General features: G+C 56.0%; 1 protein-coding gene across 1 annotated transcript in view; it reads left to right on the top strand.

Annotated features, from left to right (window-relative positions):
• Positions 1 to 16,248, top strand: part of Ahnak2 (AHNAK nucleoprotein 2) — a 34,368-nt gene that overhangs the window by 10,419 nt on the left and 7,701 nt on the right. The window contains exons 2-7 of the mRNA XM_029557827.1: positions 5,173 to 5,231; positions 5,334 to 5,432; positions 6,051 to 6,152; positions 6,901 to 7,048; positions 7,332 to 7,513; positions 7,631 to 16,241. Coding sequence (XP_029413687.1) covers positions 5,173 to 5,231; positions 5,334 to 5,432; positions 6,051 to 6,152; positions 6,901 to 7,048; positions 7,332 to 7,513; positions 7,631 to 16,241 — 9,201 coding nt within the window. The remainder of the gene's footprint in view (positions 1 to 5,172; positions 5,232 to 5,333; positions 5,433 to 6,050; positions 6,153 to 6,900; positions 7,049 to 7,331; positions 7,514 to 7,630; positions 16,242 to 16,248) is intronic.

Here is a 16,248-nt window from a genome sequence, read left to right as displayed (position 1 = left end):
TGTGGTTGGGGCTCGGTGGGTGTTCTTGAGGTGCTCTGGGAGCCCTGGCAGGGATGAGGTAGGTGCACAGGGAAAGTTTGGGGTGCTGGTGAATGAGATGGGTGGGTGGGATACCTCCCTTCTACCACCAGGTTAGAGAGTGGTGGCCTGTGGCAGACCTCAGTGAGGGACACCGGGGTACTGTGTTCTTCAGCTAATACCTTGCCCAAGGTCAGTTTTATGGATGGAAACAGGCTGTGGCTTTCCTAAGGATTCTGAAGGCCAGGATCCGTGGCTCAGGCCACAGACTAGCTGGAGGGAGGTAGTAAGTTCTGACGGACCTTCCTTGCCTTTCTCCACCACCCCTCTGGGAGCCAACAGCAGAGACTCTGTCCCCTGCCCTCTCAGAGCCACTTTGCAGAAGGGTAAAGTCTGAGAGGAAGCCAGAGTGGTGGGCACCAGGAGGCCCAGGGCTTTTGGCCGAGCAGGAACGGTTCCAACAGTGTCTCTGGGGATGGTCCCATCAGAGCTGGCAGGGCGGCCCTTGGGCGTCCGTGGCTTTTTGAGACACGCTGTCACCATACAGCCCTGGCTGGCCTGGAATTTACTATGTAGACCAGGCTGGCCTGGAACTCACAGAGATCCACCTGCCTCTGCCTCCTGAGCTCTGGGTGAAGGGGTGAACCACCACGCCCGGGCTTTTCCTCCATTTACACAGGTTCCAGGGGTCAAACCAAAGCCTGAATATTTAGAAACGTAACTGATCTTCTACAAGAAAAGTTTGCCAACATTTCTTCATACAGTCTTATGTCTTTTAAGGAAAATACTGAGAGAAACTGGAGGGATGGCTCAGCGGTTAAGAGCACTGGCTGCTCTTGCAGAGGACCCGGGTTCACTTCCCAGCATCCACACAGCAGCTAACCACTGTAACTCCAGTTCCAGGGAATCCAGTATCTTCTTTTGGCATCTGTGGGCAGTGCATGCATGTGATGTACTTACATAAAGGCAAAGCACTCATACTTTAACATAAAACATAATTTTTTAAAAAACATAAAAATAACAATTTATTTAAAAAAAAAAAACAGTTGAGGGCTGGTGAGATGGTGGGGAAGGGCAATTGCTTCTGAGCTGCCAGGACCCACATGGTGGAGGAAGGAACTGACGCCTGCAAGTTGTCCTTTGACCGCCACATGCAAATCATGGCATCTCTGCCTCCGCCACAAATAAATAAATGTAATATAGTTTTTTAAAAATATTAATGGGAGCTGGAGAGATGGCTCAGCAGTTAAGAACACTGACTGTTCTTGCTGAAGACCCGGGTTCAAATTCCAGCACCCACATGGCAGCTAACAACTGTCCTAACTCCAGTTCCAGGGGATCCGACAGCCTCTTCTGTCCTCTGCAGACATTGCACTTACCTACACACCTACACGCAGGCAATACATGCATACACATAAAATTAAAATAATAAATAAAAAATAAAAGAAGTTAAAAAAATAAAGATTTTGAGAAATCTGTCAATGACAGTGGCACCCTGAGATTACATCACACCTGCTAATCAGTCTTAGTGTGTGTGAGGACACCCTTTGATGCTCACGTAGTGATGAACTCATCTCTCTGCATGGTTCTGTCACTCAGGTATTGACGTGTGAATATGGCATCATAGCTACCACACATACTGCTTGCTGAGTTCCTGTGGGGTCAAGTTAGCATTTGACCTTAGCTCCTTTTGGTCAGAAGGACTTCTTAGCACTTGTGAGGCAGGTCTGCAGTTTTCCTAAGTCCTTTTCATCAGAGAATGTCTTTTTATTAAAGTTTGATATTTTATTCTTTGAGAATTTCATTTTATATACATATATATATTGGTCTTTTTGAGACAGGGTCTCCCTGTAGCCCCAGCTGTCCTGGAACTCACTATGTAGACCAGGCTGGCCTTGAATTCACAGAGATCTGCCTGCCTCTGCCTCCCGAGTGCTGGGATTAAAGGTGTGTGCCACCACACCCAGCATATATACAATATATTTTGATCAGATTCACTCCTGGTGCTCCCTCTAACTCCTCCTACATCCACCACCCCCATCCTCTCCCCCTAACTCCTCCTACATCCACTACTCCCATCCTCTCCCTCTAACTCCTCCTACATCCACTACCCCCATCCTCTCCCCCTAGCTCCTCCTACATCCACTACCCCCATCCTCTCCCCCTAACTCCTCCTACATCCACTACCCCCATCCTCTCCCCCTAACTCCTCCTATATCTACTACCCCCATCCTCTCCCAATTTTGTATCATCTTTTTTAATAACCCACTGAATCTAATTTGTGCTGCCCTTATGCTTGTGGTTTCTACTATCCACAGGAGCGTGGTAGACCTACCAGGGGTCACACTCTTGAAGAACACTAACATTTCCTCCCCCACAGCCATTAACTTCTGAGTCAGTAGCTCCTCGGATAGGGATGGGGACTCATGCTGCAATGTTGACTGGTTTGATCTCTGCAGGTCTTGAACAGGCAACCACGGCTGCTGTGAATTCACGCGTTCAACAGTCCTGTCATGTCTAGAAATCACTGTCTCACGCTAGTCCTCCCTGACATCCAGCTCTTATAATCTTTCTCCTCCCCTCTTCTGTGATAGCCCCTGAGCCTTAGGGGATGGGGGTGTGTTACAGATGTCTCATTTGTTGCTAAACATATCACAGACACTTATTCTCTGCACTTTGACCAGTTGTGAATTTCTGTGTTAACTGGTGTCCACTGGAATCTGCTCTGGTGAGGTCTGAGAGCTGTACTAATCTATGGGCATAGAGATATAAATTTAGAGGATGGTTTGATACTGTGTCCACTTAGTAGAATAATAGGTTCATCCCCTGGGGCCTGTGAGCTCCTCAGCCATGGGCTCTTGGCCAGAGTCACAGTACCAGACATGTGTTTCCTCCAGTCAGAAAGCAGTTGGTTGTCCCCATAACATTGATGCCACTATTGTATCCATGTGAATATCTTGCCACACTGGTCATTTTAATGGAATGCCTTTTGCCTGTATTTGAAGGATTGCTTACTGGGCATCAAGTTCTTGACTGATACCTTTTTTTCTTTCAGTGCTTAGGATATACTGTTCCATCCTCTGATTTCCACATTTCTCTCTTTAATTTTGAGTATTACTTTGAGTCACGGTCTTGATGTGTTACCTAGACTTGAACTTTCAATCCTTTCACCTCGGTCCCTAATGACTGCAGGCCAAGCTCTTTTTCTTTTGTATTTTCTTCCTTTTGTGTGTGTGTGTATGTGCACACGTGCACGCATACATGCCCATTTCACAGCGCTCATGTGGAGGTCAGAGGGTAACTAGTGGAAATCGGTTCTCTCCTTCCACCGTGTGAGTCCTGGGGTTGAACTCAGGTCGAAGCTCTTTTTCTTTTGTATTTTCTTCCTTTTGTGTGTGTGTGTATGTGCACATGTGCACGCATACATGCCCATTTCACAGTGCTCATGTGGAGGTCAGAGGGTAACTACTCCTTCCACCGTGTGGGTCCTGGGGTTGAACTCAGGTCGTCAGGCTGGGCGGCCGGCCCCAGACATGGTCCTTGTTGTCAGTCATGATTCTGTAACTTTACATGCGTTGGGTTGCTTTCTCACAAGAGTTTTGACCTTGGTGCATTCCATGCGGATCCCTTTGTGTTTCTCCTGCTCGGAATTTGTCAAGCTCCTTGGACCTGTCTGCTGGTTCCAACTGTTGCTTCCTAACTGCAGCCAGTTTTTTGACCTCTTTCTCTGATACTACGGGTTGTCCTGCAGGTTGCGGAGGCCCTGCCCTGCTCCTCTTCAGATTCCCCTCCTGTTCTTCAAACCGGTGAATGAAGCCACAGTTTGCAACACCTTCAGGCTCCTCTCATCTGCTCTTGAGTTCCTCTAGAACACGCTCCACTCCAGAATTTTCTCTTGGCTTTTAAAAAAGAAGTTCAATTTATTTTTATTTGAGATAAGGTAACATATTCTAGGCTGGCCTGAAACTCGCTATGTAGCCCAGGATGGCCTTGAACTCCTTGTCCTCCTGCTTTTACTTCCCAAACACTGGGTGTGCTGGATGCTTTAGTGTCAACTTGACACACCTGGGGTGAGGGAGCCTCAGTTGGGAAATTGCCTCTATTGGACTGGCCTGTGGCCATGTCTGAGGGGTGATGTGGGAGGGCCCAGCCCACTGTAGGTGGTGCCACCCCTGGGCAGGTGGGCCTGTGTTGTATAAGAAAGCAGGCTGAGCAGGGGCCAGGGGAGCAAGCCAGTAAGCAGCATTCCTCCATGGCCTGTGCTCCAGCTCCTGCCTCCAGGTTCCTGCCCTGAGTTCCTACCTTGGGCTCCTGGATGAACTGTGACCTGGGAGATGTAAGCTGAATAAACCCTTTCCTCCCCAAATTGGTATTGGTCAGAGTGTTTTGTCACAGCAATGAAGAGAACAAACCAGAACACTGGGGTTGCAGGTGTGAACTGCCACACAGGGTCTTGCAGTGCTGGAGACAGAACCCAGGCTTTGTGCCTGTGGGGCAAGCGCTCTACCAACTTAGCTCTATCTCCAGCCCCCAACAAGCTCTTCATGAGCGCATGTCATTCTTTTGCTTAGTGTTTGGATATATTTTCAACAGTGAGTTGCTTTGCGGTCTGCGTTAAACTGGACATCTGCGGCTTCCATCTGCCACTTTGCTCTTCAGTGTGGATTGTGCCTTTTGTTTCTTTTTTATTACCTATGATTTTTGGATGGACATTTAAGGGAATATATTGTAGCAACTTTGGATGCCAAATTCAAGTTCAGTGGTGTTACTGTTTGTGTGTTTCTTTTGTGGGGGGGAGTCTTTTTGAGACTGGGTCTCCTTGTAGCTCCAGCTGACCTGGAACTCATTATGTAGACCAGGCTGGCCTCGAACTCACAGAGATCCTCTTGCCTCTGCCTCCCAAGTGCTGGGACTAAAGGCATGCGCCACCACACCCAGCTGTTTGTGTTTCTTTCTTGAATTAAATTTGCAAGTTTATATGCTCTCTGAACCCCCCTCCCAAATTCCACCCTACTGCTCTCCTACCAATGCTCCCAACCCAAGGGTCTCAGGGTCTTCCCTCAGGCCCGTGACCACCCCACGTTCCCTGTTGTCCTGTGTCTACCCTGTAGTAGCCTACCACCCTCTTGTCACTAACAGCTTCTTTCTCTGCAGTGTCTGGTCGACAGCTGCAGCCGCAGGAACCGGAGGCCGAGACTGAAGAGGACTTCTCTGTGAGTGTTACTCCAAGAGGAAGCCCATCCTCCTCAGACTCACCCAACCCCCCCACCTCAGTCTAGAAAGTGGCTGGTGGTAACTTGATTCTCTTTTGCCAGGTGACTGAAGGGCCTGTGGAGGAGATCATTCGACCAAGGCCACAGGGATCATCGCCTGTCTACGAATGCAAGGCTGAGGGTGCCGGCTTTGGAGCCCAGGTAAGCCTGCTGGACGGCCACTGGCAGAGGGAAAGCTCAGGTGTGACTGACACCTGCTGTCACCTGCTCACTGGTATCTGTTTAGGTTGCTGTGCCCATTCGGTCTTCCCCTCTGTCTCCATCGTCCCTCACTTCAGCCACGTCACCGTGGAGGTGGGGATACCTGTGGCTCACGTGTGGTTGTGTTTGGGGGTAGGCAGGTCCTCCCCTGTGGATGTGTGGGCAGGCCATCTCACACATCCTCCCATGTGTGGGATGTGACAGGGATAAACACCTGCATGGTATGCACAGACACACACATGTACACATGCACTTGTACACGCATGCCATCCTTGGGGAGGAGACCTTAGGACCTCTTTGTAAGAGGAAACAGAGCAGTGATCAGAGGAGGCCTGTCTACTTAAGGACTCATTTTTCACTCTGTTTGAAAGTCTTCTCTACTCTGAAGTACCTCTACTTGCTGCAGGGCGTAAGAGTGGTCCCTAGTGAGATTGGCAGTTACCATGCCCGGTGAGGTTCCTGTGCCCCTGCACCCTTGGCTCTCCTGGCTGGAGCCTCCCTGGCACTTCTGTTCCCTGAGGGGCAGGCAGGCAGTAACTTCTGACCTTCTGGCTGTAGGAAGACAACCCAGGCAGGCGCGGTTCCTCTGGGAGACGAAGATCCTGGTGGAAACGGCATTCAGGGGATTCCACAGCTTTCTCCAACATGAGCCGTCCAGAGGTGGGTGCCATAGCATGAGGCGTCAGGAGCAACCCTACCCTAACCCTGGGGTCTCCAACCAGAGGAGGGGGAGGGAGATACATGCCCCTGCACCCTGGGGAGGGTGTCCCTGTGCCCCTTAGGCTTGGGAGGGGCAGATGTAGAGGCTAGCCTCCACCCTCTCATGGAGAGAGCCTGACTCCTGGCTGGCATATGTACACCCATGCCCCACTGTGCAACACTGCGCAGCTTGGTGCACAGGCTGTGGGGAGGAAGGGCTTTGGCCAAGGGAGATGTGAGGTTCAGTGGGTACCCAGCAAGGGACACTCTGCCTCTGTGGATTTTTCTGGGCTGTCTCAGGGGATGGCCTGCAGAGTCAGGAGGCTGCGGGGTTTCCTGTGTGTTCTTCAGTGTTTCTGTCCCTACTGGTCGGTTCCACCACTGATGCCTCGCATGGGATGGGTGCTACAACGCATCTGTGATGAACAAAGGATCAGAGACAGGAAAGCTGTCAAGAGCCACTTACCTTGGAGCTAAGCCTCCACAGACAGGCTGTTACTGAGGCCTGTGGCAACAGAGTGGGATGATTCCACTAGAGTTTACCTATACCTGGGCTTTCTCCAAACCCTATACACAATAGCCTGGCCCACCTGGCTGGTGCCCCTACCTCTGCCCAGGCGGCATGGATCACCACCCTTGGGAGATGCAGTAATGTCCGTGGTGGCCCACAGGCAAACACTCATCAGGTCCTGACATGCTTCTGTCCCAGTCTGTGCAGGAGGCAACGGAGGTGACACTGAAGACTGAGGTGGAGGCAGGAGCCAGTGGCTACAGTGTCACAGGTGGAGACAAGGGGATCTTTGTCAAGCAAGTGCTGAAGGACTCCTCGGCCGCAAAGCTGTTCAGCCTGAGAGAAGGTACACACAGCTGCCTCATCCCTGGAGGCTCCAGCAGCAGCACCAGGATGCGTGGGTATATGGAGGAATGTGCAGGGGATGGACCTCACCTGGGGCCAGGGATGACCTCGAGGTCTTTGCTCAGCCAATCTAGGCTGTCCGCTGCACCCTGATTTCCTGCCTGCTTTGCTTGATGTCACTACTGGGGGTCTGGACACATGCTATAGGCTTTCCCTTTGTGAAACTGCAGTCCCACCAAGATGGGACCTGGGATACTAAGCCTGGCTGCCCCTTCTTCCTGTAGGAGACCAGCTGATCAGTGCAACCATATTCTTTGACCACATGAAATATGAAGATGCTCTCAAAATCCTTCAGTACTCAGAGCCATACAAAGTTCAGTTCGAAATCAAACGGAAGCTCCCTGCCAGCGAGGAAGAATGGGCCATCCATCATCCTCAGCAAGGCCCAAAGGGCCAGGAGAAGCAGGTAAGGCTGTGCTCAGTGAGCCCTGAGGTGGCCCCAGCCACACTACCAACCCCTGCCCCACAACCATGATCTTGGGCTCCTGTACCCTCACCAAATGGCTCCTTCTCCCTTTCTCAGGACAAGGATGATGCTGATGGGTGCATGGAGACCCCCACAAAGACTCTAGAGGCAGATGGAGACCAAGAGAGGCTTATTTCTCAGCCCATGGAGAGTCGTGGGAGAAGGCCCCAGGAAAGACTCTCTTGGCCAAAATTTCAGTCCATAAGGAGCAAGCAGGGACTGGGCCCCCGACGATCACACAGTTCCTCAGAGGCCTCAGAGCACAGGCATGGGCCTTATATGTCCCCCACAAGCACAGACACAGAGGCCCAGCTGCCACCTGAGAGTCAGAAGCAGAAGAAGGAAGGGTCAGGCAGCCGAAGAAGAAAGTTTCTGAACTTGAGATTTGGGATGGCCTCAGGGCAGGGCCAGATTGCAACTAGACTAACAGGCACAGAGTCTCAGGGAAAACCAGGTCCTGCAGAGGTGCTCGAGGACTCACAGCCCAGAGAGGTTAAGTCAGAGAGCACAGAGGTGGCAATCAGGACCAGGAGAAAGGATACGCCACAGACTCCAGGACTCATGACCATGCAGGTGACCACACAGGACTCCAGCCACACAAACCTTGGTAAAGGAACCCCTGGAGAAGTGACAGTCAGGACAGACAGGCGCCAAAGGAAGACAAAGGAATTGAAGAAGCAGGAGACTGAGAAGGTGGTCAGCCAGTCCAGAGCAGAGGCAGACGCAGGAGCAACCTGGGAGGACGAATGGGAGGAAGTCCACTGTCTGGAAATTGGGATTGCAAAATTGTCTCTGAGAGACAAACCGGAGCAGGACAGCACACAGGTCTCAGTAAACGTCTTGAAGACAACAGACATTGGATTTGATGAGGAAAAGATGACACACATTCGAACAGAGGCCAAAGACGATGGAAAAAAGAAAAAGGAACAGGGATATACAATTGAAGAGGAAGGGACAGAAACGCAGGAACAAGGACAATCATGCCACTCAGCAAAAGAACAAACACCACCTGACAAAAAAGAGAGGAAAGGGAGACGGGAGGAGGGAAAGAAAATGGAAGACGAAGAAGAGGAGAAAGAGAGAGGACAGGCCAGGGTAAAGATACCCAGATTCAAAATGCCAAACTTTGGATGGTCCCCAACTAAAGAAGTCAAAACACGAGGAAAAAATGAAACAAAAGGAATAGAAAAAGGAACAGAAGATGGAGAAAAAGAAAACGCAGAAAAAATAGCAATACAGGTGGATGGAAAGAAACTGGAGGAGAGAGGGGAAGAATCATCAGACAGAGGAGGGAACAGGACAGAGCCCAGAGACATAGTAAACACAGACCAGAACATAACTGAAGGTCATGTTGAACTGGACAACAAGGACAGCAAATTCAGCTTCTCAGCACCTGGAAAGACCATCAAGGACTCACTGGAGGTGGTGGCAGCAAAGCCACAAACAGACACGGCCCTGCCCTGCATCCAGGGTGACCTGAAGACCGCTGATGTCAACATTCATCTGCCCTCCACTGACCTGGAGGGAAAGACCCGCCAGGTGGATATCAAGCTGCCGGTGGGCCAGCTGCCCGAGGGAGAGGTGGCCGCAAACGCAACCGTGGAAGCTGGCCTGAAGGATAACCTACCCAAGGTGCAGATGGCCAGCCTAAAGATGCCCAAAGTGGACCTCAAGGGACCCCAAGTGGACCTGAAGGGCCCCAAAGCCGAGGTGACCGCACCTGAGGTGGAGATGTCTCTGACTGGAGTGGAGGTGGATTTCAAGGCCCCCGGTGCCAAGCTGGAGGCGGACCTGGCCCTGGCCGACAGGGACACTGTGGCCACCAAAGAGAGCAAGTTCAAGATGCCCAAGTTCAAGATGCCCTCCTTTGGCATGTCGGCGCCTGGGAAGACAATCGAAGCCTCGCTGGAGGTCTTGGTACCGAAGCCGGGGGCAGACGTGGCTCTGCCCTCCATCCAGGGTGACCTGAAGACCCCTGACGTCAGCATTCAGCTGCCCTCCTCCGACCTGGAGGTGGGTGTCAAGCTGCCCGAGGGAGAGCTGCCCGCACCCGCGGCCATGGAAGCCGGCCTGAAGGATCACCTACCCAAGGTGCAGATGCCCAGCCTAAAGATGCCCAAAGGGGACCTCAGGGGTCTCCAAGTGGACCTGAAGGGTCCCAAAGCCGAGATGACCACGCCTGAGGTGGAGATGTCTCTTCCCGGAGTGGAGGTGGACATCCAGGAACCTGGTGCCAAGCTGGAGGGGGACCTGGCCCTGGCCGACAGGGACACCGTGGCCACCAAAGACAGCAAGTTCAAGATACCCAAGTTCAAGATGCCATCATTCAGCATGCTGGGGCCCGGGAAGGCCACCGAGGCCTCACTGGAGGTGATGGCGCCAAAGGCGGAGTCCGACGTGGACGTTCCCTCCATCCAGAGCGACCTGAAGACCCCTGACATCAGCATTCAGCTGACCTCCGCCGACCTGGAGGGCAAGGCCAGCCTGGTGGACGACAAACTGCCTGAGGGCCAGCTGCCCGAAGGTGAGCTACCAGCTCCCGCTGCCGTGGGATGTGGCCTGAAGGGGCACCTGCCCAAGGTGCAGATGCCCAGGGTCAGGATGCCCAAAGTGGACTTCAAGGGCCCCCAGGTGGACCTGAAGGGTGCCAAGGTGGACTTGAAAGACCCCAAGGCCGAGGTGACCACGACAGAGATCGAGATGCCCCTGCCCGGCGTGGAGGTGGACATCCAGGCCCCTGGTACAAAGCTGGAGCAGGACCAGGCCTTGACTGAGAAGGATGCTGTGGCCTCCAAAGACAGCAGGTTCAAGATGCCCAAGTTCAAGATGCCCTCCTTTGGCGAGTCGGCGACTGGGAAGACCATCGAAGCCTCGCTGGAGGTCTCGGCACCGAAGCCGGGGGCGGACGTGGCCCTGCCCTCCATCCAGGGTGACCTGAAGACCCCTGACGTCAGCATTCAGCTGCCCTCTGCAGACCTGGAGGTGGGCATCAAGCTGACGGAGGGCCAGCTGCCCGAGAGACAGCTGCCCACACCTGCAGCTATGGAAGCCGGCCTGAAGGATCACCTACCCAAGGTGCAGATGCCCAGCGTCAGGATGCCCAAAGTGGACCTCAAGGGCCCCAAAGCTGAGGTGACCGCGCCTGACGTGGAGATGTCTCTGCCCGGAGTCGATGTGGACATCCAGGCCCCCGGTGCCAAGTTGGAGGCGGATCTGACCCTGGCCAACAATGATGCCTCGTCCAACAAAGACAGCAGGTTCAAGATGCCCAAGTTCAAGATGCCCTCCTTCGGTGTGTCAGCGCCCGGGAAGACCATTGAAGCCTCACTGGAAGTCTCGGAACCGAAGCCGGGGGCAGACATGGCACTGCCCTCCATCCAGGGAGACCTGAAGACCCCTGATGTCAGCAATCAGCTGACCTCCGCCAACCTGGAGGGCAAGGCCGGCCAGATGGATGTCAAACTGCCGGAGGGCCAGCTGCCCGAGGGTGAGCTACCGGATCCTGCTCCCGCGGGACCCAGCCTGAAGGGCCACCTGCCCAAGGTGTTAATGCCCAGCCTCAAGATGCCCAAAGTGGACCTCAAGGGCCCCCGGGTGGACCTGAAGTGCGCCAAAGTGGACGTGAAGGGCCCCAAGGCCGAGGTGACTGTGCCTGAGATGGAACTGTCCCTGCCCAGGTCGGAGGTGGAAATCCAGGCCCCCAGTGCCAAGCTGGAAGGGGACCTGGCGCTGGCCGACAATGAAGCCTTGTCCACCAAAAACAGCAAGTTCAAGATGTCCAAGTTCAAGATGCCCTCCTTCGGCATGTTGGCTCCCGGGACAACCATCGAAGCCTCGCTGGAGGTCTTAGCACCGAAGCCGGGTACGGACGTGGTGCTGCCCTCCGTCCAAGTCGACCTGAAGACCCCTGACTTCAGCATTCAGCTGCCCTCCGCCGACCTGGAGGGCAAGGCTGGCAAGGTGGATGTCAAACTGCCAGAGGGCCAGCTGCCCGAGGGTGAGCTACCAGTTCCCACTGCCACAGGACCTGGCCTGAATGGGCACCTGCCCAAGGTGCAGATGCCCAGCGTCAGGATGCCCAAAGTGGACCTCAAGGCCACCCAGGTGGACCTAAAGGGCTCCAAGGTGGACCTCAAAGGCCGCAAGGCCGAGGTGACTGCGACAGAGTTCGAGGTGGCCCTGCCCGGTGTGGAGGTAGACATCCAGGCCCCTGGTGCAAAGCTGGTGCGGGACGAGGACTTGGCTGAGAAGGCCGCCGTGGCTGCCAAAGACAGCAAGTTCAAGATGCCCAAGTTCGAGATGCCCTCATTCAGCGTGTCGGCGCCCAGGAAGACCATCAAGGCCTCGCTGGAGGTCTCAGCACTGAAGCCGGGGGCGGACATGGCCCTGCCCTCCATACAGGGTCACCTGAAGACCCCTGACATCAGCATTCAGCTGCCCTCCGCCGACCTGGAGGTGGGCGTCAAGCTTCCGGAGGGCCAGCTGCCCACACCCACAGCTGTGGAAGCCGGCCTGAAGGATCACCTACCCAAGGTGCAGATGGCCAGCCTAAAGATGACCAAAGTGGACCTAAAGAGCCCCCAAGTGGACCTGAAGGGTCGGAAAGCCGAGGTGACTGCGCCCGAGATGGAGATGTCTCTGCCTGGACTGGAGGCAGACATCCAGGCCCCCAGTGCCAAACTGGAGGCGGACCTGGCCCTGGCCGACAGGGACGATGTGGCCACCAAAGACAGCAAGCTCAAGATCCCCAAGTTCAAGATGCCATCATTCAGCGTGTCGGTGCCCAGGAAGAACCTCGAAGCCTCGCTGGCGGTCTCGGCACCAAAGCCGGAGGCAGACGTGGGCCATCCCTCCATCCAGGGTGACATGAAGACCCCTGACATCAGCGTTCAGTTGCCCTCCACCGAGCTGGAGGGCAAGGCCAGCCAGGTGGACGTCAGGCTGCCGGAGGGAGAGCTGCCCGCACCCGATGCGGCGGGACCCGGCCTGAAGGGGCACTTGCCCAAGGTGCAGATGCCCAGCCTCAAGATGCCCAAAGTGGACCTCAAGGGCCCCCAAGTGGCCCTGAAGGGCGCCAAGGTGGACGTGAAGGGCCCCAAGGCCGAGGTGACCACGCCCAAGATGGAGCTGACCCTGCCCGGTGCAGAAGTGGAAATCCAGGCCCCTGGTGCCAAGCTGGAAGGGGACCCAGCGCTGGCTGACAACGACAACTTGGCCACCAAAGACAGCAAGTTCAAGATGCCCAAGTTCAAGATGCCCTCCTTTGGTGTGTCAGCGCCCGGGAAGACCATCGAAGCCTCACTGGAGGTCTTGGCACCAAAGCCGGGGGCGGACGTGGCCCTGCCCTCCATCCAGGGTGACCTGAAGACCCCTGATGTCAGCATTCAGCTGCCCTCCGCTGACCTGGAGGTGGGCGTCAACCTGCCCAAGGGAGAGATGCGTGCACCCGTGGCCATGGAAGCCGGCCTGAAGGATCACCTACCCAAGGTGCAGATGCCTAGCCTAAGGATGCCCAAAGTGGACTTCAAGGGACCCCAAGTGGACCTGAAGGCCCCCAAAGCTGAGGTGACCACACCCGAGGTGGAGATGTGTCTGTCGGAAGTGGAGGTGGACATCCAGGCCCCCAGTGCCAAGATGGAGGGGGACCTGGCCCTGGCCGACAGGGACACCGTGGCCACCAAAGACAGCAAGTTCAAGATGCCCAAGTTCAAGATGTCCTCATTCGGCATGCCGGGGCCCACGAAGGCCACCGAGGCATCACTGGAGGTGACTGTGCCAAAGCCAAAGTCCGACGTGGACGTTCCCTCCATCCAGAGCGACCTGAAGACCCCTGACATCAGCATTCAGCTGACCTCCTCCATCCTGGAGGGCAAGGCCGGCCAGGTGGATGTCAAACTGCCTGAGGGCCAGCTGACCGAGGGTGAGCTACCAGCTCCAGATGGCGTGGAACGCGGCCTGAAGGGGCACCTGCCCAAGGTGCAGACACCCAGTTTCAGGATGCCCAAAGTGGACTTCAAGGGCTCCCATGTAGACCTGAAGGGTGCCAAGGTGGATGTGAAAGGCCCCAAGGCCGAGGTGACCACAACAGAAATCGAGGTGCCCCTGCCCGGCGTGGAGGTAGACATCCAGGCCCCCGGTGCAAAGCTGGTGCGGGACCAGGCCTTGGCTGAGAAGGACACCGTGGCTGCCAAAGACAGCAGGCTCAAGATGCCCAAGTTCAAGATGCCCTCCTTCGGCGTGTCAGCGCCTGGGAAGACCATCGAGGCCTCACTGGAGGTCTCGGTACCAAAGCTGGGGGTGGACATGGCCCTGCCCTCCATCCAGGGTGACCTGAAAACCTCTGATGTCAGCATTCAGCTGACATCCACTGACCTGGATGTGGGTGTCAAGCTGCCGGAGGGCCAGCTGCCCAAGGGTGAGCTACCAGATCCCGCTGCCGCGGGACCCGGCCTGAAGGGGCACCTGCCCAAGGTGGAGATGCCCAGCCTCAAGATGCCCAAAGTGGACCTCAAGGGCCCCCAGGTGGACCTGAAGGGCGCCAAGGTGGACGTGAAGGGCCCGAAGGCCGAGGTGACGGCACCTGAGATGGAGCTTTCCCTGCCAGGCACGGAAGTGGAAATCCAGGTCCCCGGTGCCAAACTGAAAGGGGACCCGGCGCTGGCCGAGAATGACGCCTTGGCAGCCAAAGACAGCAAGTTTAAGATGCCCAAGTTCAAGATGCCCTCCTTCGGCGTGTCGGTGCCCGGGAAGACCATCGAAGCCTCGCTTGATGTCTCGGCACCAAAGCCGGGGTTGGACGTGGCCCTGCCCTCCATCCAGGGTGACCTGAAGACCCCTGACATCAGCATTCAGCTGCCCTCCGCCGACCTGGAGGTGGGCGTCAAGCTTCCGGAGGGCCAGCTGCCCACACCCACAGCTGTGGAAGCCGGCCTGAAGGATCACCTACCCAAGGTGCAGATGGCCAGCCTAAAGATGACCAAAGTGGACCTAAAGAGCCCCCAAGTGGACCTGAAGGGTCGGAAAGCCGAGGTGACTGCGCCCGAGATGGAGATGTCTCTGCCTGGACTGGAGGCAGACATCCAGGCCCCCAGTGCCAAACTGGAGGCGGACCTGGCCCTGGCCGACAGGGACGATGTGGCCACCAAAGACAGCAAGCTCAAGATCCCCAAGTTCAAGATGCCATCATTCAGCGTGTCGGTGCCCAGGAAGAACCTCGAAGCCTCGCTGGCGGTCTCGGCACCAAAGCCGGAGGCAGACGTGGGCCATCCCTCCATCCAGGGTGACATGAAGACCCCTGACATCAGCGTTCAGTTGCCCTCCACCGAGCTGGAGGGCAAGGCCAGCCAGGTGGACGTCAGGCTGCCGGAGGGAGAGCTGCCCGCACCCGATGCGGCGGGACCCGGCCTGAAGGGGCACTTGCCCAAGGTGCAGATGCCCAGCCTCAAGATGCCCAAAGTGGACCTCAAGGGCCCCCAGGTGGACCTGAAGGGAGCCAAGGTGGATGTGAAGGGTCCCAAGGCCGAGGTGACCGCGCCTGAGATGGAACTGTCCCTGCCCAGGGCGGAAGTTGAAATCCAGGTCCCCGGTGCCAAGCCAGAATGGGACCTGGCGCTGGCCGACAACAACGCCTTATCCGCCAAAGACAGCAAGTTCAAGATGCCCAAGTTCAAGATGCAATCCTTCCACGTGTCGGCGCCCGGGACGACCATCGAAGCCTCGCTAGAGGTCTCGGCTCCGAAGCCGGGGGTGGACGTGGCACTGCCCTCTGTCCAGGTCGACCTGAAGACCCCTGACCTCAGCATTCAGCTGCCCTCTGCCGACCTGGAGAGCAAAGCCGGCCAGGTAGATGTCAAACTGCCGGAGGGTCAGCTGCCCGAGGGTGAGCTGCCAGCTCCCGCTACCGCGGGACCCGACCTGAAAGGGGACCTGCCCAAGGTGCAGATGCCCAATGTCAGGATGCCCAAAGTGGACCTCAAGTGCCCCCGTGAGGACCTGAAGGGCGCCAAGGTGGACCTGAAAGGCCCCAAGGCCAAGGTGACCATGACAGAGCTCGAGGTGACCGTGCCCAGCGTGGAGGTGGATATCCAGGGCCCCGGTGCAAAGCTGGTGCGGGACCAGGCCTTGGCCGAGAAGGACGCCGTGGCCGCCAAAGACAGCAAGTTCAAAATGCCTAAGTTCAAGATGCCCTCATTCGGTGTGTCGGCGCCCGGGAAGACCATCGAAGCCTCGCTGGAGGTGTCGGCTCAGAAGGCGGGGGCGGACGTGGTGCTGCCCTCCATCGAGGGTGACCTGAAGACCCCTGACCTCAGCATTCAGCTGCCCTCTGCTGACCTGGACGGCAAGGCTGGCCAGGTGGATGTCAAACTGCCAGAGGGCCAGTTGCCCACACCCCCGGCTGTGGAAGCTGGCCTGAAGGATCACCCACCCAAGGTGCTGAAGCCCAGCCTCAAGATGCCCAAAGTGGACCTCAAGGGACCCCAAGTGGACCTGAAGGGCCCCAAAGCTGAGGTGACCACACCCATGGTGGAGATGTCTCTGCCCGGAGTGGAGCCGGACATCCAGGCCCCCGGTGCCAAGCTGGAGGCGGACCTGGCCCTGGCCGACAGGGACACTGTGGCCGCCAAAGACAACAAGTTCAAGATGCCCAAGTTCAAGATGCCCTCCTTCGGCGTGTC

This window comes from Nannospalax galili, unplaced genomic scaffold (genome assembly GCF_000622305.1).
Source record: "Nannospalax galili isolate Female #2095 unplaced genomic scaffold, S.galili_v1.0 scaffold68, whole genome shotgun sequence".
Classification (NCBI taxonomy): Eukaryota; Metazoa; Chordata; class Mammalia; order Rodentia; family Spalacidae; genus Nannospalax; species Nannospalax galili.
This window is presented reverse-complemented; position numbering and strand designations above follow the sequence as displayed.